The sequence below is a fragment of the Petromyzon marinus genome, chromosome 3 (genome assembly GCF_048934315.1).
Source record: "Petromyzon marinus isolate PM22_M1 ecotype Great Lakes invasive population chromosome 3, UKy_Petmar_22M1.pri1.0, whole genome shotgun sequence".
In the NCBI taxonomy this organism is placed as follows: Eukaryota; Metazoa; Chordata; class Hyperoartia; order Petromyzontiformes; family Petromyzontidae; genus Petromyzon; species Petromyzon marinus.
In genome coordinates this window covers 19,487,445-19,515,327 of record NC_133669.1, presented here as the reverse complement: position 1 = coordinate 19,515,327, position 27,883 = coordinate 19,487,445, and the positions used below count along the sequence as shown (strand labels likewise).

The window sequence follows — 27,883 nt, the reverse complement described above, 5'->3', positions numbered from 1 at the left end:
GTGTTAAGTTTGTTAATTCCCCCCCCCCCTCTGCACTTCCGATGAGCACGGTTGGCTACGTACGCTGCGAAAGAGGATTATGAGTACACATACGATCAGAGTACGCGCATGTAGATATATCGTTTGTTTGTTTACGAGGTTATTTGAGCCAGGTGGTAAGGATTGGGCAAACTAACAAAAAAGCTAGCTCCCACTTTTCACCCAGGACAACCTAACGTTCAAACGAACGAAGCCATATTTAAGAGTGACAGTCAAGGGACAAACAACATATATTACTTATTATAAAACGTAACTTTGTTGGTGACGCGTGCATGGGGACGATTGTATTTGCCGTAGAGGAATCGATTCATTGCAGACGAATGGCTGTATATGTGTGCATGTGTTACGAACTCACTCTTATATTATTTGTTCGCTGTAGATTAATCATTGTATATGATCGATTAATTTTGTAAGAGGATAACGAGGTGTGTGTTTGCGCTTACACAAGAATGTTGTTGCTGTTGTTGTTCCAAAGGCGAACGCGTCAAGGCCGGAGATGCCCCCCCCCGCACGCGTTTATTAAACTCCATTTGTTGACTGAAGCTCGTGTACTCGTGTGCTCATGTGTGTGTACTCATGTGTGTGTGTACTCTGTGTGTACTCGTGTGTGTGTGTACTCATGTGTGTGTGTACTCATGTGTGTGTGTACTCATGTGTGTGTGTACTCTGTGTGTACTCATGTGTGTGTGTACTCGTGCATGCATTCGTGTGTGTGCGCAATGTGAGGAGCGGTGGCGCAGCGGTTAAGCGCGCGACGCTACGAACTCGGTGAGCCGAGTTCCAATTCCCGGTCACGGCCAACACCAGTGGCGGATATCTCAACAGGTCCTGGGCCTCCCCTAGGTCGACTCAGCCTCAAATAAGTACCTGCGTGCGGTGTGTGTAAACGTGGCCACTGGGGAGACAAAGGCGGCCGGGCGTGGTGTTGGCTACCCACCTCGTGTGCCGTGCCGGCCTTCAGAGGTGCTACTCGCTAACAGCGCTTGCCCCCAGAGTCTGTTACGGCTTACACGATGGATCTTTGTGTTTAACGTACACATGCTGCGTGCATACGTAATTACATATACAGTCACGCCCCGGTTTACGTCGGGGGATGCGTTCCTGAAAGCTGCGACGACTAACATCGAAACGACGTAAATCAAAGCGATTTACAGGTTGCATATATACGTAGAACTTCTTTCCCACCGCACATAGCCAACTGTGCTACTCGGAGGGTAAGGTGGTGGCGAAGGCTGAGAGGCGACGGACAACGAGAAAGGACGGATGACGACGCTGTCAGCGACGTGAGTGGGGGGGGGGGGGGTTGAGGCGACGCAAATCAGGTGGCGGTGTTAATAAAGTGACGACGTAGTTGCGAAACGACGTTAAGGGGGGGGGGGGGGTGAAGAGACGTATTACTGTACATGCAGTGTGCCGACCACTGTGCCACCACTCCCCACACACAAAGATCCCCGCCGTTATAGCATCAACAGACTGTTGGGGCAAGTGCTGTTTGCGAGCACCTAACGAAGGCCGGCACGGCACACGAGGGGGTGGATGGTCCAGCAAACACGCCCGGTCGCCTTCGTCTCCGCAGTGGCGATGTTTTGTTGACTACTCACCGCACCGAGTACTAATTTGAGGCTGAGTCGACCATGTGGATAACGCCCAAGACCGGTTCAGATATTCGTCACTGGTGTTGGCCGTGACGGGGTTCGAACTCGGGTCACCGCGTTCCTAGCGCAGCGCCACTAACCGCGACACTAACCGCTGCCGACCCCACAAACAACAGAGATATAGATCCCCCGTACAACCTTAACATACTGTTGGGGCAAGTGCTGTTCAGCGAGCATCCACAGACACATTACACACACACACACACGTGACTAACGCGCCGTGTTAAATTTAATCTTTCACGTTCCGACAATACAATATATATATAACTTGGGGGTGATAATTGTACAGGCAACGACTCAAAAAGATTCCATTCGAGGTGAAATGGTTTGGAAATTCCAGTTCTCCCGGGGTTCCCTTCTCCCATGCCACCACCACCACCGCCGCCGCCGCCGCTGCTGCTGCTGTGGCAGCTCCACCACACCACAAGCTGAATGTCACGGGTTCACATCCCGTCCAGGAGGATAAAGCCGCTCACGCGAACTCCGGGGTCATCCGTCGCAGCGGCGGATTTTTAGGCTGGCCATCGGACGAAGACGGTCACAGCGTCGCGTGCGTTCAGGCGCGCTTCTGCGGCCGTCTGGAACGCTTCTTCCTTGCGATATTCGGAAGTCACCGGAGCTATGCACTTTTTAAATCATCATCTAGATTGAAAACTAATTTGCTAAGAACTGCTGTTTGTGTTTAGTTTGTTGTCCTTCCACCGCACCTCCGATCAGCACATATGAGTACGTACGGTGCGAAAGGAGTTCAACATACATGCATAAAGAGGAAAATAAGAGAAGCCGAAACCAACGCGACAAAAAGTTACTTTTTGGCTGAGAACGAGCTGAGCAAGTCCATGTGTCTCCATGTTAGTCCATCGTCTACGGATCATGTGTGTGTATGCAACTCTATGGACCTATATTGCAAGGCGTTGTTAGTGTATGGGCCTATATGCAGGTATATGGATCATCTGAGTGGATGCGAATCTGCTATCTCTATGTAAGTCTATGGATCATGTAAGTGTACGTCAGTCTACGGGTCTCTGTGTACATCGATGATCCTCTATATGTAAGCCTATCGTGTAAGTGCACGCGAGTCGATGGGTCTCTATGCAAGTCCATGGATCATGTAAAGTGCATGTCGGTCCACGGGTCTCTGTTGCACGTCGATGTTTCTCTATCGATGTGTCACAGAGACCCGCGGTGGTCAGGCGTGGACGTTCAACCCAACGTGATCGAAATCGAAAAATGTCTGCACAGCTTCACCCGGGGTGATTTACGCCCCCCCCCCACCACCGGGGCGATGCCGAACTCAAGACGGCGCCTCTCGATTGGACCGACCACAGCAGCTGCACCCCAGCGACGGACGGGGACGGCGGGATTCTCGACGAAGCCGAACACCCAAAACAAAAAGTAAACTCGCGGAGACACTTACAGCGCAGAGGGGGCAGGGGGGGGCATGCGACCGGAACGAAGACGCGAAGCGACTGGAACCACGCGTGCGACTCTTCTCCGCTTGTAAGCTACACCTCCCGATTCCGTCCGCGGGTGGTTTCCGGAACCCTCCCGCGCAGGCTCCGTCCACTGCTAGGATGGAGGCATCCCCACAAGGTTGTCAGTCACACACACACACGGGGGGGGAGGGGGGGGCGAGGATCGTGTGACCATACTTCATCGCGCAGGCCCAGTCGTGGGGTTGCTTCACGGTGCTTCCCAGGGGAGGACGCGGTCGCTCTTTCACATCGTCTGCAATCGTGAATTATTTTTTTGTGGGCGGGCGGGGGGGGGGTACGACTCAGGGTGCCGCGGTGGCGAGATGTTAACTCCCTCGCCTGGTATGCAGGGGGTCGTGGGTTCAATCCCGACCCTGACGCCTGTATATTTGAAGTTTGCGTGTTCTCCCTGTGGTCGCGTGGATTTTTCTCCGGGTTCTCGGGGAGTTCTCCCCACCCCCTCGACAATTAGAATGAACATCACGCGTTTCGAGTAATTTGGCGGCTAAAAATGTCTACGTGATGAGCCGCTTCGTTGAAGCGATCGTTTGTGATGGTCAGGTCGCTTCTGAGAAAGAGCTACGGAACTCAGTGGTGACCTTACTAGTAAAATAAAAAATATATAGTTTGGTTAAATTTTAAAGTGATCTCGTCAGATCGCAATGGGCCGCAAGAGGTGGAGAGAGTTGATTGCCAAAGCCATCACTGGCTTCTCCACGACCGCCACGGTTAAGGAGCTACCGAGGGTGATGAGAATGGTAGTGGTGGTGATGATGATGCCAGTGACACCTCTGCGGTGCGTTTGCTTTTTAAAGAGCTCGGCGGTCAGGCAGCAGCGGCGTTCCTACGGCAGTTGAAAGTGAATTTCAAGGATTTTTGTTCGGTCTTTTATCGCCGACGCTTGCGTCAAAACAGCCCAGCGCAAAGCATCGCGCGTGCACGAACACAGACCCCCCCCGCCCCCCTCCCCCCACGCTCTGTCCCACCCTGACCTCGTCTTCCGTCCCATCAACATCATCACCATCGTCGTCAACATCATCGCAAGGCACTCCGCACTCAGAGGGGGAATCCATAACGGGAGGCCGAGACGACGGTGGTGACATTGTCCTCAAGAGGGGAATTGGGAGTCCGGGCGGTGAGGGGTGGCAGGGGGTGGGGGATCGAGGGGGGTGGGCGGGGGCTGGGAGAGCACGTGTCGGGATTGAACGTGCGGTGGTGAACTCGCGTGAACCCAGCAGCCAACCATCACGCAGACTCCGGCCATCCTCGCAAGCGGCTCTTGGGCTGGCCATCGGACAAAGACGGTCACCGCGTCGCCTGGAGCTTCCAGGCGCACTCCGGTGGCCGTCTGGAACGCCGCTCTCCCTTCCGATATGAGGAGGCCACTGGAGCAATGGCACTTTTAAATCTACATGGAAAACGCGTTTCTTCAGAGCTGCGTTTTGCGTGTAGTTTGTTGTCCTTTCCCAGCACCTCCGATAGGCACGGTTGGCTACGTACGGTGGTGCGAAAGAAGTTCAACATTCGTACACACAATCACCCACACACGCTTCCAGGATCTCAATAGCATGGGCCCAGCAACATGGCAATTATGGCCCCCACTCCCCACTAAAACCAGCTGGTCACGTGTTTAAAGGCGGGGATGACACGGTCGTCGGCTATCACGACGACGGCTTCTGGCGAAAGGTCAGCTCAGGGTCGCTCTGCTGACCAACGCGACTCACGACGCGCCACTCTCAACTTCAGACTGTGACCTCTCGCTAATCCTCCCGACACCCCCCACCACCACCCCACCACCGAGGCGTTTACTCTCCGCCGTAAATCGCGGTATTTACCACTTTTTTACACGTAGCAGGCCGTTTCAACCGATATTATTCATCATAAAGGTATTTTGTTTTGGGGTTAGATCGGCTGAATTTAAATGGGCGCTTTAAACCCGCCACCAACCGAAGCAGCCAATGAGTAAAGGTTTTGTCACTTAACCAAAAAAAATGTCGATTAGTTGCCACGTCAGTACACCACCTGTGTTTTGGAGAGTAAACCCACAACAAAGTAGGTGATCTTCTTTGGTTCTTTCGGTAAAGTCACGTAGAATAAGAATAAAATAAAATGATAACATTCTCACGACGTTTCGGCCAAAACACAAGTAGCCTTCTTCAGGTGAAAGAACAGAACTGTCGGGACGACAGAGCTGTACGTGGTGACGTCAATTGAAGCGCTGTCGTCCCGACAGTTCTGTTCTTTCACCTGAAGAAGGCTACTTGTGTTTTGGCCGAAACGTCGTGAGAATTTTATTGTCTTATTTTATTTTATTATTCTCATTCTACGTGACTTTACCGAAAGAACCAAAGAAGATGAATCCTTGCAGTCACGAAAGCTTTAAATCGAAAAGTAGGTGATGCCGGCTACTCGAATTGTAAATGTTGTGTGTTTACTCTCCAACACACCGGTGGTGTGCTGACGTAGCAACTAACTGGCACGTTTTGTTAACGTGACAAGACCTTTACGAACTGGCCATGTCGGGTGGTGGTGGGTGAACGACACATTTATATTTACTCGATCTAATAACAAAAACAGTTATTACGGGTGTTTACACTCACCGCGCCCGCGAGTCGGCGAGCAAGAACCGCGACGTCACGACGTACAGCGACGTACAGCGACGTCACGACGTACCGCGACGTGACGACGTACAGCGACGTCACGAGGTACAGCGACGTCACGACGTACCGCGACCTGACGACGTACAGCGACGTCATGACGTACAGCGACGTACAATGATGTACTGCAATGTACTGCGATGTACAACGACGTATCGTGACGTACAACGACATACCACAACATACGACGGCGTAAACCGGGCCGACGAACCAATGGTTCGTCTATTTCCAGCCACCACCCCCCCCATGGCTGTGCTAAATCGCAGGTAAACAATTCGTGAGGCGTGCGAGCGTCGTGTCGTATTCTTTTTTTCTTTAGATAAATTCAGGCAAGCGGATAATAAGCAAAAGTCCTCGACAAAGACGATTTGGCAACGCATCCCAAGCTGGGCCGCAGTGCCTTGGGCCCACCGCTGGGCTCTCTCCGCGCGCCTTTTCACCGAAGCAATGAAAAGAAGTGACAACGAAGAGCGGGCACATTGCAATCACAGTTTGGTTCTCGTTGACAGCAACGTTTTGTTTGGTCCCCACGGGCAAAGGGATCCGACCAACGGGAGCCGTACTTCTGTGAGGGCCGTCCGACCGGGGCTAAGATGACCGATGTGAAGGTGGTGGAATCGGCTAATGCTCATTGAACCTAAACTAAGGCACCATAAATAACGCGAGGGCCCTGCATGGGATCGAGACTTGCGGTTCTGGGTTGGTACCTGATTAGACGGAGGTTCTGTAAGGTAGCGGGTCAAAGGGTTTATATTAAGTTAATAAATAAACGAGGGTTTTTGTATAGGATGAGATGAGGGTTCCGTATCGGATGAGATGACGGTTCCGTTTTGAACAAGGGCTCTGTATTGGACAAAACGGCGGGTTCTGCATCGGACGACACGAAGGTTTCTCTATTGGATGAAAAAAAAAGGTTCTGCATTTGACAAGATGAGGGTTCCGTGTCGGGTTAGGCAAAGGTTCAGTGCTGGATGACGCAAGGGTTCCGTATCGGACGACACGAAGTTTTCTCTATTGGACGGGAGGGCTCTGCATCAGACGGGAGGGGAGGTTCCATATCGGACGCAACGATCCATCTCCGCCGGGTGCGTCAACATCGTTGTCAGAGCGTCGTTTGAGAGCCGACGATCTCGGTCACAACAGCCGCTCGTGCGCTCGCACGCGGCAAGGAGACGATGCTGGTGTAGAAACCTCCCAAGTCGCACGCGGCAAGGGGGGTGTGGTCAGCAACGAATCGGCAAAGACTTCCGTCGACTTCCGACCGAGAGAACACCCCTGCCCGCTCAATTAAGCTTCGCGGCCCTGAGCCCCCACCGCTGCCTCAACAACGACGGTCACCGAGAGCGCTCGATCCAGCGAAACGAAACGTGCCCACGACGGCAGAGCGATCGTGACGGTCGGCGAGACGACCCCCCAGCCCCCCCCCCCGCCCTTCCATCTACCCCCTCCTCCCTCTCAACATCAGAATTCGGCAGGGGGGTTAGGCGATGGGATCAGGCATCGGTGTGACGCCGATCCCCACCCCTTGGGTTTTCCCGCCAGCAAGGACACGGACCGTGCGCGGGACTGCGGCGGTGGTGCGATCCCAAAAAACCCAAAAGCGGATTCGCCCCCCGCCCCGTCGAGGGGAAAGGAGCGGGCGACGCAGGATGCGTTCGCCGGCTCGCCCACGGGCGAGAGCGAGCCGGGCGGTTTCTCGACGTCGCGTTCAGCTCCAGAGGCGGTTGCGTTTAACGAGCTTAAATCCCCGACACTCATCCCACCCCACCCCACAAACGGCCACGGCACGCCTCCGTGAACCCTATCGCGCGCGGCTAATTGGTTAAACCTTCCCTTAGTGCTGTCCCGCCATTCCTATTTATATATGTATATAGCGCGCCGATGTGAGTGTTTCGCCGCGACACGCGTGTTCACGTCGTCCGTCCACGGTCGGCGAGGAGCAGCGGCGCCGTCGTCACGTGCAGGCGGCTGCAGTGGGACGGCGGTTTTGTACGGGTGCGGGCCGAGTGCGTGAGTACGCGTGGGTTGTGTGTGCGTGAGTACGCGTGGGTTGTGTGTGCGTGAGTACGCGTGGGTTGTGTGTGCGTGAGTACGCGTGGGTTGTGTGTGCGTGAGTACGCGTGGGTTGTGTGTGCGTGAGTACGCGTGGGTTGTGTGTGCGCGGACGCGCGTGTGTGTGCACAACGCGTGTAGCCTGGCACAAGCGCCGTGGTGACGTCACCACCACTTAGTGGCGAATGGCGGTTGTTGATGTTGCGTGTGTGCGTACATGTGCGTATGTGTACATGTGTGCGTGTACACGTGTGTGTCTGTGTGTGTACGCGTGCGCGTGTGGGTCTTCTGGGAGCCCTGCCGCCGCCCTACAGCCGCTTGTACATGAAGAGGTGCGCCTTGCAGTTGGGACAGGTGTGCTCCACGTCCTTGAGGTCGTCGATGAGGAACGGGATGAGGCAGCAGCCCAGGTCGCACCTGCGTCAGCGCAAACAAAGACAAAGGTCACCCATGTAGCCTTAACGGAATTTGGAGACAAGGTGCTGTTAGCGAGTAGCAGCGCCAATGAAGGCCGGTACGGCACACGAGGGGGTGGGTGGCCAGCACCAAGCCGGGCCGCCTTTGTCTCCCTAGTGGCGATGTTTACACATTGCACCAGGTACTCATTTGAGGCTGAGTTGACCTAGGTGAGGCCCAGGACCGATTTCAAAAATCGTTACTGGTGTTGGCCAGGAGCGGGAATTGAACCGGTGCATTGCACTAACCACTGCACTACCACTCCTCATTTATTTTATTTTACCAGGTAAGGCCCAATGGGCTACATGGCTCGTTTTCAGAAGCAACCTATCACAAAGGATAGCTCAACGAAGTAGCTGTTTGCCAACACAAATGCACACACACACGCGCGCCGATTCCCTGTCATAGACTGTCGTGTTGGCAAGTGCCGTCATGTGCGCATGACCGCGTGGGCATGCACGCACGCGCTTATTTGCTCTGCGAATACTACGATCACGACACGCATGGCATGAAGTCGTGCACAAGCACGCGTGCCGACGAATGAGCGGGTTTTTTTTTTTGTGCGCGCAAATAGGCTGACGGAGCACGTGCAAACACACTGCGCAGGACGAGGAACGACACACGCCGGGCCCGTTAAAAAACGAGAAGAACCGATCCGCGATTCGCGACGCGGCCACCCCCACAATCGCGGCGAGTCGGCGAGGGGCTCAACCGCTACGGCTCCTACGAATGGCACAACCACGCGCACCCACGCAGGCACGCGCACACAAACCACGCACGCCGGCTCCTGCGCACGGTCCGGGCCGCAACGACGACAACCAGGCAGCTCGAAGGGGGCAGCCAGTTATTTTAAGCGGGGCGTGCAACTTTTCCCCTCTCTCTTCAGGGGGCATCGACCAGGGGCTAAAGAAAACTACGGCCCCGCGCCATTAATCAAAAAGGCCGGCTAATTGCGCAAACACACAGCAACAGTTGCGACCGTGCTCAGGGAAAAAAAAACTGCGCTGTTGGCGCCGCCCGCTGTGGTTGGCCACGGCGCGCGGGGGGGGGGGAAGGGGCCGCCCGGAGGCCACCGCGCCGTCGGTCTCCGTCGTCGCGGTGCGACAGCTGCGAGATTTCGGGAGGGGAGGGGGGGCAGGCCGCCTTCTTCCGCAGGGCCGCCGAGCTCGTCGGGGGCCCGCCCGGTCAAAACGCTCGCCCTCTCGCTCGCCCGCCCGCCCGCCCGCCCAGAAACGGCGTGTTGATCAGACGCTCCCGACCCTGCAGCGTGTGATCTTGAGGCGAGGCCTCTGGGCTCCGGTCGGACTGTCACCGTCGCTGTCGCCACGTCATTAATTACGGGCGGCAGCAGCAGCATTACGATAATAAACAGCGGTAGCGGCAGCGGTAGAAGCGGCATCAAATAATACATATATCATCACCACCATTAGCAGGAGCATCATCAGCAGTATCAACTTAAAAATAATCATCACAGGGGTGCAACGGTAGAATTTATGCGGCTTCAGCACACGAGTGGATTTCATCGCTGCGTCTCCACCGCCGGCCATCGCCCCTTCTCACGACGATGTGCCCTGCCCGAGCGCCACTTTACTTCTCTCAAAGTCATACGCGAGTCTCTGCCCCGCGCACGCACGTATGTGCTCTCCGATCCACGTGACTCTTCCTGCCCTCTCGCAGCGCAATTCCGAACGTGCGCCTCTTCACGCGCCTCTCCGCACACCTCACAGCTTTCGTTCCGCATTCTAAGTCAGCGTCCGTGCCCATGATCCATGCGTCACGTGCGGACGGACGGGTGATGTATGTGCAAGTACTGTATGTTGAACTTCGTTCGCACCGGTGTACGTAGCCAACCGTGCTACGTACGGATGAGCACCGATTGGAAAATTTCTACAGGGTCGATGAAACTTAGACTCCTCCCCACCATGAGAATGTAGAATTTCCACCACCAGAACTGAGCGCCACGCTTGGTTCTGGTGGGGGGGGGGCGTGGGAAGACTTTTGACTTTTCCACCTTGGCTATTTTAATAACATCTGGGAGATGACCTTGACATATCGGTTGTGAGTTAAGTGTGGGGGCGTGTGAATGCATGCACGCATAAGCTCATCAAATTGGCCGGTAGCTCCTTCTCTCTCTCTCTCGTTGTGTAATCGAGACGACGTCTCAGGCCCCATGCTGCATTTTGATGTGGCCGGCGCTCGGCGGGGATCGAAGTGCAAGTCCGTGGGTGGGGGGGGGCAGGGGGTGGGGGGGGAAACGGCACGGAAATAACCGCACGGTCGTGCCGCCGCCACAGGGTCAGCGGCCTGCACCGAACCGCCCGGGCTACTGGGTCGGCGGTGGCGGCCGTCCAGATTCCGAGCCGAGGCAACGCAAGGCGGTACACGTCCGTAGCCATAAGAATGTGGAATTCCCGCCGCCAGGCTCAGCGAGGCTCACGGAGACGGGCGACGCTCCGCAGTTGCTTTCAGCGGCGCGGGCTCGCTGAACGCCGAGCGGTGGAGTGATTGAACACACTCTGACGATGCCGTGAATTGTCGTGATTCCACTGAATAGCAGCGTTTCTAGTGGCTGCAGGGATGGGATAAGAGATGGACGACGCTGCCAACGCTTGCCTGCCAACGCTTGCCTCGGGCCGAAACCGCTCCCGAAGCGTTTTATTGCTTCACGCTACCCGGCTGTGACCTGCTACGCGGCGCACGTGGCTGGCAACCTTCAGGATTTTATTTAGGCGATGGGACAGTCACATGAGGTCACGTGACAGGTTCTTCACAGGTGGCGCAGCCAATCACGGAAGCAAGCGGCCTGGGTGGCGACGTGAAATCCAATGCGGACTTTCCACGAAAACATTGCGATGGTTACAACAGCACAAAAAAACAAAAAACATTGCCACCGGTAAGAAACTGGGTTCGAATCCAGACAGCCGCTCGTGATTACACTGGGTTCTCAAGGCCAGTGAGTTGATGGTATCAGCCCGCTCACCAACGACTACGCAAACAAAAGCAATGACCACGTTGAATTCGGTTCTGCACTTAATTTGGCACAATTCCAGCTCTGAGAATGCAATATTGGTTTGGCCGGCGTGCGATGAAAATTACTCTCATATGCAGAGTGAGTGGGAAATTGCCTTGCCCTACTGTGTGAACGGGATGTCGCTTGTATGTATGTATGTTGAACTTCTTTTGCACCGTACGTAGCCAACCGTGCTAATCGGAGGTGCGGGGGAAGGACAAACTAAACACAAGAGTTTGAGGGTATCTCAGAGGTAGCCCTGTAAAATAAACTTCCACTTTGCCATGACGGCACCTAGTCCTTCCGTGGCACGGCCAGTGGACCTCCCACAAAAGTCACTAATTTTACCAGGTGGTGGTGGTGATGATGTTGGGCTGAGTCGGCCCCCAACCGGAATTTGAATGCGTGACCTCCCTATTGTGAGTCGGTCGCGCTGGCCACAGGGCCACACAAAACCAATACAACATGAAGGGCAGCAGAGATAAATAAAGGTATTCCTTTGTCAATCCACTGCTGGATGAAGGCCTCCCCACACCTTGCTGCTCATGGGGGTTATTGACCATACTTCACCACGATGGTCGGGGGGGGGGGGGGGAGCAGAGGACTGGTTCAGACATCACTCTTCACCACCTAGGCCGGGAATCGAACTCGGGTTACCGGGTGCAAAGCGCAGTGCGCTAACAGCTGCGCCACCACTCCGCACCCAAAAGAGGAAGGAATCGACCGCGTTGGTAACGGTGTGGCAGGAACAACCGAAAACGTTACAGGGACAACACCTCACAGCGAAGCTGGCCGCACGAGTTCGATTCCCGTCGGCGATCATTAGCGGAACGAGTCCTGGGCACCCGATCCCCATCGCCGAACCCGCACTGGCCAGCGTGGTAAACGTATGGTCATTGCTGCGTCAATTTAACCAAAAAAATTGGGGAAAAAACGCTAACGGGCAAAACGCAAAAACATCACGCGGGTGTGCGCGTTCACGAGACGTGGCGGAACAAAACCATCTCAGGTTGTTTCCGTCCTTTTCCGAGCCATGGTGAGAGAGGGAGGGCGAGACCCAAGGCGAGCGAGAGAGAGAGAGATGGAGAGACAGCGAGCGACATGGAGAGAGCGAGCGAGAGAGCGAGAGAGCGGTGCGCAAGAGAGAGAAGGAGAGGGCTGCGAGTGGTAGAGCCACTCCTGGGCCCCTCGCGCGTGAGCTCATGCGTTTGGAAGCCCTGGCCCGACTCCTGGTCCTCGACTGCTCATGCTCATCCTCCTCCTTGGGGAGACGTGCCTCCAAAATAACCAGAACGAGATCTCGGCGCGCGAAGCGAGCGAGAGAGGGAGGGAGAGAGAGGGAGGGGGAGAGAGAGAGACGGGGGGGGGGGGGGTGGCCTCATTGGATTAACGAGCAAGGTGGTGGTGGCGATGGAACTACGGTCGCCGAGGCTTTACCCAGAGCCATGGCTGCATCCCCACACACATGCGCTTGAGTGCGATCACGGCGAAACTTTTAATGGAAATCGCCCCACGTGTTTAAAGAATTAAAGAACATTTATGACTAAAACTATCCAGCTAAGGCCCACTTAGATATATAGCTCTTTTTTTTCAGAAGCGACCTGCCCACAAATGATCAACAGCTCAACGAAGCGGCTTATCATCACATGGAAATTTACACCAGACAAATACTCTAAACGCACGTGGAGGGGAAAAGCGTAGGACCAAGAGAATAATCCACACGACCACGGGCAGAGACACGTACACTCCAAATACACAGCAGGCGTCAGGGTCGGGATCGAACTCACGACGTCCTGCATACAAGGAGAGGGAGTTAACATTTCGCCAGCGCGCTGAGTGGCCCCACTGGCTCAGGGCGATCGTAATGGCTGCGTCGCAGTCACCGAGTCGGCACCGGTGAGTTTATGGGTTCACGTTCTGAGGCTGCGCATCACTCTCGTCTTTATCTGGGGACTCATAATGGACGTGTCGGAGATGCTCAGACAGCACCGATGAGGTTCCGGCTCCAGGTTTTGGGTGGGGGTGTCACTCGCTCTCTCTGGGGACTCTAAAAGGCTGTCACGGACGGAGGAGCCAGCACTGCCAGGTCGACAAGTTCAAGTGCTGCACCTTAAGTGTCTGACTCTCTTATTCAGGAGGCGGGGGGGGGGGGTGTAATGAGCCAGTAACATTAGAATCCTGGGTTGGAGTTGTGGATCTGGTCTAAGCTGGTTCATAATTGCCACATCGGCAAAAGCGCTGAGCCAGCACAAATGGGCTTTTGGCTTCAGGTCATTGGGACTGGGTTTCTTTTGCTCTCTCTCGCTCCTTTAATGAAGTTACAATGTCTGTGTCAGAGACACACTCAGTTGTACTACCAAATGTTTCTTTCCCGTCTTTATTTAAAACGTGGTTTCATCATGGTCGTTCCATGGGGACCAGAGTCCGCGGGTTTGGCACGCTGGATTCAAACATCCGCGTTTTTTTATTTACGCGGACGCGCACGCACGCGACTAAACCATCGTCGTGTGTAGTGAGTTTTAACGTCTCGGCCCGGTCAGTCACTGGCGTCAATCGATACCAGAATTTTGTGCTATGGTTTTACGTCGAACTAGGACCAATGTCTAACGGACAGGCTCTTCCTTGCCCTTCAGACATCGGCAGTTCCCCAGCATTGGTTGAAGCAAGCCTGACTCTGCTGTCGAGACACTGAATGTGCTGCTGGAGAGGTTCACTCCACAGAAGGCCGTGCGGCTGATTGGATGTGTACAAACAAACATTTTTTTTAATTTTGTATGCGGCGATACTGACAGATGAAGAAGGCAGGACTTCTAGACGAGACCAAAACCTCCGCTTCGACGTTTGCCCCGGGGACCACTTCCCAAGTCTGTCCACGCGAAGAGTCCTGCACGTGCCAAACCAAGGTTGGAGGGAGCGCACGAGAAAGACGATAGGCTCACCACCTCCATGGGACCACCGCTGGCATCCAACCCATGGTGGCTAGGAGATGTTAACTACCTCGCCTGGTATACAGGAGGTAGTGGATTCGATCCCGACCCTGACGCCTGTATAATTGGAGTTTGCATCTCTCTCTCCCTGTGATCGCGTGGATTTTTGCATGTTCTCCCCGTGAATCTTATGTGCGTTTAAAGAATTTGGCTGCAATACATTTCCACGTGATAAGCCACTTCCTTGAAGCTATCAGATGTGGCCAGGTCGCTTCTGAAAAAGAGCTACATAGCTCAGTGGGCCTTACCTGGAAAAATAAAAAAAAATGTTCAAATAGTTTAGAAGTTTAGTTTAACTCTGACCGTCAAATAAAGCCCATTCAATCCGCGCATCTCTTCCGGCTCGCTTCCACCCCGCCCCCCCCCCCCCCCCCCCCCCCCACGGGCCGCATGGGGCCACGGAAGAGATTACGATCGCGCCGTTGTGATCCCTGCTGTCAGCGCGCCAGCGATCACTAATCATAGCCCTCTTCTGTTTGCTTCGGAAACGGAAAATAACGCGCCGCTTTTAAAATAGGCCCAAAGATTATGTAGTTGTGACCTATTCTTGAATCTTTGTTTTCCCCAAACCTCTGCTCGTCCGTTTCCGGACCTTTTTTTTCGTGCGTTCCTTTCCCCCCGGACGTCCCTCTCCGTACAGCTGCCCGGATTAATCTCGGCGAGTAGCGGCGGCGGTAAAGGCGAAGGTGGCCAGCGATTTGGGGCGTGTGCGAGCGCTGCCGTTTGAAGTGTGTCGGCGACACGCGGTCGTTTTTGAGGAAGGGGAAAAAAAGTTGAGATAATTGGGAAGAGTCTCCCGGGTTCAAAACGAAAGGGGGCGTTGGGGTGTTGGGGCGGCGCTCATCTCCGTTTCCACAGTGGGAAATTCCATATTCCCATGGGCGGGAGGGGGGGGAAATTCCCTCCGTAGGATGAACGCTGTTGAATTTTATCCGAGCGAGTGTTCGAGCGTGCGAGCGTTCGAGCGGGCGAGGGAAAAAAACATGATATGAAATATCTACGGAATATGAGCATAAGCTTTCTGCCCAGGGTGGACACTGCCCATGGTGGACACTGCCCATGGTGGACACCGTTCATGGTGGACACTGCCCATGGTGGACGCTGTTCATGGTGGACACTGCCCATGGTGGATGCCGTTCATGGTGGACACTGCCCATGGTGGACGCTGTTCATGGTGGACACTGCCCATGATGGACGCTGTTCATGGTGGACACTGTTCATGGTGGACACTGCCCATGATGGACGCTGTTCATGGTGAACACTGCCCATGGTGGACACTGCCCACGGTGGACACTTCCCACGGTGGACACTGCCCACGGTGGACACTGCCCATGGTGGACACTGCTCATGGTAGACACCGTTCATGATGGACACTGCCCATTGTGGACACTGTTCATGGTGGACACTGCCCATGGTGGACACTGTTTATGGTGGACACTGCCCATGGTGGACACTGTTCATGGTGGACACTGCCCCTGGTGGACACTGCCCATTATGGACACTGCTCATGGTGGACACTGCCCATAGTGGACACTGTTCATGGTGGACACTGCCCATGGTGGACACTGCCCACGGTGGACGCTGCCCATTGTGGACACTGCCCGTGGTGGACACTGCCCACGGTGGACGCTGCCCATTGTGGACACTGTTCATGGTGGACACTGTTTATGGTGGACACTGCCCATGGTGGACACTGTTCATGGTGGACACTGCCCATGGTGGACACTGCCCATTGTGGACACTGCCCACGGTGGACACTGCCCATGGTGGACGCTGTTCATGGTGGACACTGCTCATGGTGGACACTGCCCATGGTGGACGCTGTTCATGGTGGACACTGTTCATGGTGGACACTGCCCATGATGGACGCTGTTCATGGTGAACACTGCCCATGGTGGACACTGCCCACGGTGGACACTGCCCACGGTGGACACTGCCCACGGTGGACACTGCCCATGGTGGACACTGCTCATGGTAGACACCGTTCATGATGGATACTGCCCATTGTGGACACTGTTCATGGTGGACACTGCCCATGGTGGACACTGTTTATGGTGGACACTGCCCATGGTGGACACTGTTCATGGTGGACACTGCCCCTGGTGGACACTGCCCATTATGGACACTGCTCATGGTGGACACTGCCCATAGTGGACACTGTTCATGGTGGACACTGCCCATGGTGGACACTGCCCACGGTGGACGCTGCCCATTGTGGACACTGCCCGTGGTGGACACTGCCCACGGTGGACGCTGCCCATTGTGGACACTGTTCATGGTGGACACTGTTTATGGTGGACACTGCCCATGGTGGACACTGCCCATGGTGGACACTGCCCATTGTGGACACTGCCCACGGTGGACACTGCCCATGGTGGACGCTGTTCATGGTGGACACTGCTCATGGTGGACACTGCCCATGGTGGACGCTGTTCATGGTAGACACTGCCCATGGTGGACGCTGTTCATGGTGGACACTGTTCATGGTGGACACTGCTCATGGTGGACACTGCCCATGGTGGACACTGCCCATGGTGGACACTGCCCACGGTGGACACTGCTCATGGTGGACACTGCCCATGGTGGACGCTGTTCATGGTGGACACTGCCCATGGTGGGCGCTGCCTATGGTGGACAATGCCCATAGTGGACACTGTTCATGGTGGACACTGCCCATGGTGGACACTGCCTACGGTGGACAATGGCCATAGTGGACACTGCCCGTGGTGAACACTGCTCATGGTAGACACTGCCCGTGGTGGACACTGCCCCTAGTGGACACTGATCGTGGCAGACACTGCCCCATGGCAGACACTCGGTTGAATCTTCCACCCCAGGTGGTACTGCCCACTTTCCCCCCCTACCCAACTCACCCCCCCCACCGGCTACCCCCCCCCCCCCCTCACGGACTGAGAAGCGGTAGGAAGGGGGGCCCCCCCGCACTCACCCGACGATGCAGCAGAGGACGCACATGAGCACGCTCATTGTGCCCGAGATGTGAGACGTCTGCGTCGTGACCAGCAGCTGGCAGTGCGGGCACACCATGCGCATCGGGTACGGCTGGGGCACCTCACTGTGCAACAGCGTCACCGCCTGGCCCGCCGCCGACGGCACGACCATAGTGGGGCCCGCGGGCCCGCCGGGCCCCCCTGCCGCCAAGGGCTGGCCGTACGCAGGGTAGGGGCCCACGGGCTGCTGCGGGTAGAAGGCTGCTCGGAGATCGGAGGGGGGGGCGGAGAAGGAGACGCTGTTGATTTACGATTGTTGTGGTGGTTGTTGTTGTTGGTGATTGATATACATTTTTCTTTTTAAGATGAGAATGCGTTCGCCTGCACCATCCCTTTCAGATGGAACATCTCGTTTTGGCAAGGGTGTCCAGGGTGTCAGGTGACGAGACACCAAACAGGTAATGACGCGGTGTACAAACACAACATACAAACAAAGGTAAAGACTCCATCCCCCATAGCTTGTAACAGACTGTTGGGCCAAGTGCAGTAAGCGAGCGCCTATGAAGGCCGGCACGGCACACGAGGCAGTGGGTGGCCAGCAGCACGCCCGGCCGCATTTGTCTCCCGAGTGGCGATGTTTACACACCGCACCAGGTACTCATTTGAGGCTGAGTCGACCTAGGAGAGGCCCAGGACCGGTTCAGATAATCGTCACTGGTGTTGGCCGTGAGCGGGAATGGAACTCGGTCGCTGGGTTCATTGCGCAATGCAATAACCGCTACATTACCACTCCATACACACTCACTATAACACACACAAAACAAACACGTAATGACACGCAAACGAATTAATAATGTAACATGTACTGTACAGGACACATTGATACAATGAACATCACCATGTAGTCAAACACAAAGATCCCCCATTTAGCCTCAACATACTTTTGGGGCAAGTGCTGTTAGCGAGCACCTATGAAGGCCAGCACGGCACACGAGGGGGTGGATGGCCAGCACCACGCCCGGTCGCCTTGTCTCGCTAGTTGTGATGTTTACACACCGCACCAGGTACTCATTTGAGGCACGGTTGGCTACATACGTTGCGAAATAAAATACAAATAATTTTCTTTTCTTTTTCCACCTACGTGGAAAGAGTATGGATTCCTGCAGTCACGAAAGCTTCAAATCAAGATAGTAATGACACTTACGCAAACATATTAATGTAAAATATACTGTAAACATTGATACAATGACCATAATACTGCAGTCAAACACACACGCACACATACAGTGAGGGAAAAAAGTATTTGATCCCCTGCTGACTTTGTACGTTTGCCCACTGACAAAGAAATGATCAGTCTATAATTTTAATGGTAGGTTTATTTGAACAGTGAGAGACAGAATAACAACAACAAAATCCAGAAAAACGCATGTCAAAACATTTATAAATTGATTTGTATTTTAATGAGGGAAATAAGTATTTGACCCCTTCTCAATCAGAAAGATTTCTGGCTCCCAGGTGTCTTTTATACAGGTAACGAGCTGAAATTAGGAGCACACTCTTAAAGGGAGTGCTACTAATCTCAGCTTGTTACCTGTATAAAAGACACCTGTCCACAGAAGCAATCAATCAATCAGATTCCAAACTCTCCACCATGGCCAAGACCAAAAGCTCTCCAAGGATGTCAGGGACAAGACTGTAGACCTACACAAGGCTGGAATGGGCTACAAGACCATTGCCAAGCAGCTTGGCGAGAAGGTGACAACAGTTGGTGCGATTATTCGCAAATGGAAGAAACACAAAAGAACTGTCAATCTCCCTCGGCCTGGGGCTCCATGCAAGATCTCACCTCGTGGAGTTGCAATGATCATGAGAACGGTGAGGAATCAGCCCAGAACTACACGGGAGGATCTTGTAAATGATCTCAAGGCAGCTGGGACCATAGTCACCAAGAAAACAATTGGTAACACACTACGCCATGAAGGACTGAAATCCTGCAGTGCCCGCAAGGTCCCCCTGCTCAAGAAAGCACATATACATGCCCGTCTGAAGTTTGCCAATGAACATCTGAATGATTCAGAGGACAACTGGGTGAAAGTGTTGTGGTCAGATGAGACCAAAATGGAGCTCTTTGGCATCAACTCAACTCGCCGTGTTTGGAGGAGGAGGAATGCTGCCTATGACCCCAAGAACACCATCCCCACCGTCAAACATGGAAGTGGAAACATTATGCTTTGGGGGTGTTTTTCTGCTAAGGGGACAGGACAACTTCACCGCATCAAAGGGACGATGGACAGGGCCATGTACCATCAAATCTTGGGTGAGAACCTCCTTCCCTCAGCCAGGGCATTGAAAATGGGTCGTGGATGGGTATTCCAGCATGACAATGACCCAAAACACATGGCCAAGGAAACAAAGGAGTGGCTCAAGAAGGAGCACATTAAGGTCCTGGAATGGCCTAGCCAGTCTCCAGACCTTAATCCCATAGAAAATCTGTGGAGGGAGCTGAAGGTTCGAGTTGCCAAACGTCAGCCTCGAAACCTTAATGACTTGGAGATCTGCAAAGAGGAGTGGGACAAAATTTCTCCTGAGATGTGTGCAAACCTGGTGGCCAACTACAAGAAACGTCAGACCTCTGTAATTGCCAACAAGGGTTTTGCCACCAAGTACTAAGTCATGTTTTGCAGAGGGGTCAAATACTTATTTCCCTCATTAAAATGTAAATCAATTTATAACATTTTTGACATGCGTTTTTCCGGATTTTGTTGTTGTTATTCTGTCTCTCAATGTTCAAATTACCCATACCATTAAAATTATAGACTGATCATTTCTTTGTCAGTGGGCAAACATACAAAATCAGCAGGGGATCAAATACTTTTTTCCCTCACTACCTAATTAAATGGTGCGTGCTGGCATATATAAATTCTAATCGGGGATACGCAGACTCTTGGGGGTATGTGGCAACGTCCCAGGGGGTACATGAGGTGATCTATAAATGTGTGAACTTATATCATACATGAGAGTCACTGATGAAGAATCACGCATGCATCTACCAATGTAAAATAACTACCAGAATATTTTATATTCTTAGTTCTTTCGGTAAAGTCACGTTGAAGGGAAACAACGTGACTTTACCGAAAGAACTAAGAATATGAATTACTGCAGTCACGAAAGCTTTAAATCAAAATTCAGAATATTTTAATCCGTATGGTAACCGAGGACGATATAAAATACCTTTCTAAACCCGTAAACGAGCACGAACAAAGTACGCCAAGTATGCAGAGCGTCCCGTTGAATTGATCTTATTTGCTTGCAGTGTACTAGCGAATTAGGATACCTCACAACATGGACAATTGGTTAAACTATTGATGGTCATTATCCACGCATTTATCTCTCACAACCGTGTTGGGTAAGGCAAGGTGGTACTCGGTGGAAACAAAATTCAACAAGGAGGGTACAGTAGCCAAACAAAGGTTGCCTTATTGAGTTGGCTTTGTTCTTAAGAGGCACGAGGGGATGTGCACTCGTGTCCGATTGTTGCACTCCTCTACTTTATTTACATTTACTTATTTACTTGCTTACCTTTCCCCTATCGTGCGCTCAAAGCGTCCGTTGTATTCGTTTGTTTGGTGTAACTTGACGACGCGCCCGCCCCTGACTGGATGTCTGTGAAAAAGAGCTTCGTGGCTCATCAGATTCCTCCGCCTCCAGCCTCAATAAGGATTCTGATTTTGGTCAGGGTTCTGATGCCAAGGCCTGGGGTGGAGTGCTTGCACGGCCGGTTTTACGACGGTGGTCCGATTTTCACAAACGATCCGCACTTCTGCGTTGCCTACACACGCCACCAACGGGTCGATCTTAACGGCGCCCAAACGCGACGAGCGACGCGTCTCCCGACACGTGAGTGGGAGGGGGGGGGGGGTGGTCTGCCTTCCGACGTGGCTTGGCGTGTGGCCGTTTCGTTATTCTCGAGCGGTTTGTTTTAGTGGATGTTTTCCCGTTGAGCCCTGTCACGTACGGCCGATGAATGGAAAAACACATCGGCGAGCGTTGTTTCTCCCCTCGCCACCGTCTACAGGGAAAATCGGGGTACCGCTTTACGACGACGGGGGGGGGGGGGGGGGTTTCCGGGATCGCATTGTATCGTAAAAGCGGGGGGCCACCTGTATACAATTACAATCGCATTATGCAAGTACATGATATGATTACAATCGCATTGTACGATTACAATACTATTATACATGATCACAATTACAATATACAATTACAATCCCATTATACAATTACAATATACAATTACAACCGCATTATGCGATTTCAATCGCATTCTACAATTACAATAGCTACACAACACGCACAGCATTACACAGAGAATAACAGCGGCACCTCCACGCTCCGAACGAACGAGCGACGGGCGGCTCTCATCTCCATCGGCGGTGCCCATTCCACATTCCCGTGGCCCGAAAGGCGTACCTGGTCCATACTCGCCGGGGGACGTTGGGTACCCCTGCTGGGGAGGGCCCATGGTGGGTGGGGTGGCGGAGTACGGGGGGAGGGCTGGGAACCAGCTGGGCTGAGTCTGCACGGGGAACTGTCCATCTGCAGCGACACACGTGAACACGTACACACACACACGCATGTGAACAAAGACAAAGATCGCCCCGTATAGCCTGTAACAGACTGTTAGGGCGAGTGCCGTTTGCGAGCAGCACCTATGAAGGCCGGCATGGCACACGAGAGGATGGGTGACCAACACCGTGCCCCGGCCGCCTTTGTCTCCCCGATGCCGATGTTTACACGCTGCACCAGGTATTAATCTAAGGCTGAGTCGAGCTAGGGGAGGCCCAGGACCGGTTCAGATATTCGCTGGCGAAGTTGACAGTGAGCGGCAGATCGAGTTTCCTAGGGCAGTGCGCCGATCGCTGCGCAACCCTTCGAGCTTCGCTCGCGCTCGTGCGCGCACACTTACCCACGCACGCAAAGACATGCGCCCAGATCCAGGTCCTCTTCACTATCGCGCGTCGCGCACGCTCGTAATTGGTCACGGCCCGTTCTCGCGCGCCTGACCACAACCAAACCGCAGATCCCAGCCCCTTGCATCCCCCCCCCCGCCACGGCCACGCCTGGGCGCTACGAACGGGCACCCCACTGTGACCAGCGACCCGCGACAGCAGTAATAACAGCGGCCGTTATCTGCTCTGCACATGCGCCGCCGAAACCAGAACACATCCCCACTTTTAGATCATCTACTTCCCTAATATCTTTGTAAACATTTGCTAAATAATAATGATAATTATCATCGTGGCTATTGCGCTTGATGCGGACTGTGCCATTCAAGGAGGCCTGGCTCGGGGCAATAACGGCTTATCGACAACTATTTGTTGGTAAACAATTGCATGATCATAATACCGAATAGCACGGTTGGCTACGTACGGTGCGAAAGAAGTTCAACATACATATCCACCATCATCCACCATCATCATCATAAGCAGCCATGGTCAATCTACTGCTGGATCAAGGCCTCCCTCCCAAGACGCCACCGACGCCACCACCCCTCACAAAACGGTGCCATGTAACAATGCTGAAAATCCCCCGTACGAGGTTACACGGACGATCTCGCTTGGGGCACCAACCGGTTTCATCGCTCAATCTCCCCGTTGGACATCCTCTATGATGCGATAAAATGCTTGCATAATTATAATGAAAAAATAATAATTATTACAATTAGTATATTAATGTCAACTCGGCTCATTCAGAAAAGCCTCATCGCGAAGATGTTTTATTTTATTTATTCAGGTGGGCGCTGCTTGGTATGTTTAGCCGATTCCTTTTCACTGAACGAGCATCTTGTGATTCGTGATTAGTTGACTCCCAGCGAGAGTGCAGCTGTTGCCAACGCCCAGTGATGCTGGACGCGACCTCCACTGAAATGTTCGACAAAATCAACGAACCAAATCAGGTGGCAACGTGAAGTGCGTCAGGGCGCGTCAGAGCGCGCCGGGCGGATCGGTTGCCCTGCACGTGCTCGAGGAGGAGTACACCGTTGCATGGCTCCGTGGTTACGTGGGCTGACGTCCACTAACTCTCTTGTGTATCTGGTGCTCTAACTGCGTAAAAGTCACGTGTAAAAGCATTCGTTAAATAAATGATAAAAGGTGGCACATTTGCCTCCCACGTGACCACCTTGTTTGATTGGCTCTGTCGGGTGTGTGGTGGAGGGTTAAAGTTTGAAGAAAAAAAAGTAACTGATACTTGCACCCACGAGATCAAACGCAAACGAAAGAAACAAATAATGAATCAGGCGCAGTTGCATTTTGACGACCTTTTTGTGGTTGTTGTTATTGTCGCCGTTGTTAGTCAAGAAGTGTTGATGAAGGGGGCGATACTTATCCTTTTGCTCCCGCGGCGAAATGCGTCACCCAATGAGCGATGGGGGCTCGCCCGTACGTGCTCTCCCACGTGCGCGTTCGGGTTTAGGCCGCGACGTGCCATTCGTACGTACGTATGTTGAACTTCTTTCGCACCGTATGTAGACAACCGCGCTAATTGGAGGTGCGGGGAAAGGACAATGAACTGAACACAAAAAGCAGTGCTAAAGAAGTTAGTTTTCAATCTAGATATAAAAGTGCATCGCTCCAGTGGCTTCCTTATATCGGAAGGCAGAGTATAGCCGACGGCCAGAGAAGTGCATCTGAAAGCGCTCGATGTGGTGACCGTCTTTGTTCAATGGTTAGCTGAAAGCTGTTGCGAGGATAACTGCAGTTAGCGTGATGATGGTTTATACTCCTTGACGAGATCAGCAAGCTCTTGTGGTTCATTTGCGGCAAGCACTTTGTGTGTAATGAGTGCGACCTTATAACGTATTCGTTCGGCAACCGGAAGCCAATGCAGCTCGGCGAGCACTGCACGGACAGGTCGGCATTTTGCAGTACCCGTCACGACATGTGCCAAAGAGTTTTGTACAAGCCGCAGCTTGGTAATGTTTTTGCCAAACTTCCCGTAGAGTAGCGAGTTGTAATAATCGAGCCTTGTCGATACTACGCTACATGCCACCGCGCCGTGTGTGCCGGCGATCCGCTGCGCGTGCTGCGAGCTCCTTCAGGAAACTGAACCCAGCGGGTGCTCGGGCGACCGAAACTAAGCTCCTGAAGAGAATGAAGCCGAGGGGGAATTCGGTTCCCGGAATAAAAACTCCCACGGCAGGCAGAACGAAACGTCGACCGTCGGATGCAAAAGATACTGGGCGGCATCGGGCGAGACCAGAAAAACACCGCCGTAGAGCCGTACAGCGCCACCTCGGCAATGGATCTAACCCAAAAAAACCCATTTATTTTGGATAATATTGGTCACGACAGCCTACGTGTTAGACTGAGGAAGAGGAGGCGCTGCAAATGGCCCCAAAGTAGCTCTCCAATTCTGGACCACTTCTTCAAAAAACATGTTTTTTTAAAGATGAATGATTAACCCGAGAGGGCCAGGAAGCCAGACAGCCACATGGGTGCACTCGCCCTCGCTTCGGGCCAGAGTCCACTGTTGAAGAGACGGGGGCGCTCGTGGATTTACTGAGGCCAATCTCCCACTATCGAGCCGCGTCCTCCTCCTCGCCTCTCTATTCATCACGGTCGCTACTACAGCCGTTCTCCCACCACCTTGCTGATCTCGTCAAGGAGCAGAAACCATCATGCTAACTTGGGTCATCCTCACAGCGGCTTTTGGCTGGCCATCGAACAAAGAGGGTTACCGCATCGCGTGCTTTTGTATACGCTTCTGCGGCTGTCTGGAAAGCTCTTTCTTCGGATAATAGGAAGCCACTGGAACGATGCATTTTTAAATCATCTCGATTTACAAACCCATTTCTTGAGAACTGCTTTTTGTGTGGAGTTTGCAGTCCTTATTCCGCACATCACGCTACGAACCCGGCGACCTCAGTTCGATTCGCGGCCACGGCCAATGTCAGTGGCAGGTGATATCTGAACTGGTCCTGCAGGTCTCGCCGAGGGAAACACAGCCACACGAGCGTCTGGTGGGTGCCGTGTGTAACCATTAAGACTAGGGAACCAACGCGGCCAACTAGGGTGCTGGCCACACCACCGAACCATGCGAGGCGCCGGCTTTATAGGAGAGCTCGCTAACAGCAATTGGCTTGTAGGCCACTGTGGATGATAAGGCTAAACAAATGGCTCTTTGTCTTTCGCTCTCCATATGCTTTTGGTGTATAGTTTGTTGTCCTTCCACTATACCTCCGATTTGCAGTTGACTACGTACGGTGTGAAAGAAGTGCAACATACATATACGTATTAGCATACCTGCCCCACTCAATCACACCTTTAAACGTTCATCATGACTATCGCCGTAATAAGACTTCCGCTGTCATTTCCTATCGGGAAGTTCAACCGAAACATTGCAATCACCCTTTCGTACAATGCACAGAGACACACAAAAGATGCAAGGACGACACGAGGCAGACACAGAAACACAGGGGACAAGCTGGAGATACAAAGACACACTGGGACAGACAAACGTGAGACGTAGGCACAGATGGGAGAAATCTGGAGACACTGGAGGCACTGGCGATGCCGACCTTGTCCGGGCTGTGGCATCGACTTGGTGTCACCGAGCAATGGCCCAGTCATTCCTGGAGGCCCCTTGGGGGCGGGGGTTGCCGACGGGGCGGTGGGCACCGAGGGGCCCACGGGGTAGGGCTCCTGATACGGTGGGGGTGGCTCCGACGCCATGGCCTCGTCTTGGGGTCTGCTCGCTCACAGCGCAGCAACACGCGGCAGAAGCAGCAGCGGCGTCAACTCCCTACAGCTGGGTCCACACCTGAGCGATTTGGCTACGCGACTTGATTGCACGCAACTGAATCGCTTCACACATGGACGTCTCTGCAACAAGTTGCAAGCAGTTGTTTACAACCGGTTGCTGCTTACGGTAGGGTTGCGAATCCTCGACTCTCAAGCGGCGATCCGCTCAGGGATTCGTAGCGGCACGGTCCATCGCCGCTGCATGCTGTATACGCGCAGCTGCGCGTATACAGCATGCAGCGGCGATGGGACATATTACAATCCCGCCTGGATTACACGCCATGCCATCTCATCCGGAAGAATGCTGGTGAACAGTGGAATAACGTGGACGTGCAGAATACCTCAATCGATCCCCAAAACATCGCACCTCCTGGCTTTGGACATTCCTCGAAGACACTGGTGAAGCTATCAACCAAATGTAGCCCTGCAAACCAAATTCTGTACCATATAGTAAACCCATACAGATACACTTAGAGGCTCATCGAGATACATTATACACCCATGACAATGCATAGGATACCCATAGAGACATAGATACTCATAGAGATACATTTAAGACACGCCACAGTGTAATTGTGGCGATGCAACACAAACTATGGACCATATAGTAAACACATACAGACACACAGATAAAGGTAGAGGCTCAGAGATAATTAGAGACCCATGAAAATATATAGAGACCCAGGTATACATCGAGACTCATATGGACAAGCCACAGTATGATCATAATCATGCCACCCAAACTATAAACCATATAGTAAACCACTGTGGTCTGCAATCCATCAACAGAGGAGTAATAGTAAAAACTACACAAACTCTCTCCTGAAGTCATCTTGTCGTTGCTAGCAGACCTCGACATTAACATTTAGCTCCTGAACATATATATATTTATATTTTACCAGACAAGGCCCACTGAGCTATATAGCTATTTTTCAGAAGCGACATGGCCATCACAAATGACAGCTCGACGCTCAGTGCCACGTCATCGCCCCCATAAATGTTCAGCTTTGCGTCTGCCGCTCCCCCCCCCCCCAGACTGCACGGCTTGTTTCGTAAAGGGGAATTTTCCAAATGAGCGTTACTTTCAGGATGTGCTTGCACGGTCGTTGGTTGAACTCGTTTCACTCATCGGTTGAATGAAGGCAGCTCCTGAGTGAACGGTGCAAATGCTGTGAGTTTGCATGCGATGTGGACAGTGATTACTGCACACAACTAAAACCCACCAAAGCTAAACTGGGGACCGTGCTTCGTTTGGCCAAAATCCAGCTTCTGAGAATGAAAACATCGGTTTGACTGCCACGCCATGAACATTGACAGTGGGTGGGAAAGTGCTGCCATCCACTGTGTGTACACCTCAGGGTTCACTTGAAGGGATCTTGAGAGGTAGCTCTGTTGTATTCGCTTCCGCAGGCCATTGCACCTAAGCATATCACTAGCAACTGGGAAACATGGGCATGGAGCATTCTGCTCCACATACCCGGAGTCACATGATGGATCCAGGGGTGTGTCTTATCGTTTGGCGCAGCCCAATCTTCCAAATCCCTCCGTAAACACTATTTTTCCCGACACTGTGTTTGGCACAGATTTATAACCGACGCCACGGTGGTGATATTTTTGTCCCAACATTGTATTACCACCATTCAATTCCGCGATTGACTAACAATAAATATTTCCCCGATGATGGATGCCGATGGACTGGGCGGTAATGGTGATTGAAAGGGGGGGGGGGCTGGGTAATGACGCAGCCTGAAACGTCGAACGACAAGCCGTTTTCCAACGAGCGGCTGCGCAATGAGGGCAGCC

At 53.1% G+C, this 27,883-nt stretch overlaps 1 protein-coding gene across 2 annotated transcripts in view; it reads right to left on the bottom strand.

Moving 5' to 3' along the window:
* Nucleotides 1–1,905: 1,905 nt before the first annotated feature.
* Nucleotides 1,906–27,883, bottom strand: part of LOC116956478 (cell death-inducing p53-target protein 1-like) — a 30,635-nt gene continuing 4,657 nt past the window's right edge. The window contains exons 2-5 of one of the 2 annotated variants that reach the window (XM_032978148.2): nt 25,858–26,027; nt 21,750–21,875; nt 17,279–17,540; nt 1,906–8,295 (exon numbers count right to left, since the gene is read on the bottom strand). In XM_032978148.2, coding sequence (XP_032834039.1) covers nt 8,187–8,295; nt 17,279–17,540; nt 21,750–21,875; nt 25,858–26,011 — 651 coding nt within the window. In that variant the 5' untranslated portion in view covers nt 26,012–26,027 and the 3' untranslated portion in view covers nt 1,906–8,186. Of the gene's footprint in view, nt 8,296–17,278; nt 17,541–21,749; nt 21,876–21,988; nt 22,355–25,857; nt 26,028–27,883 lie in introns of those variants that run through there. The other variant, XM_076052276.1, reaches the window with a different exon arrangement.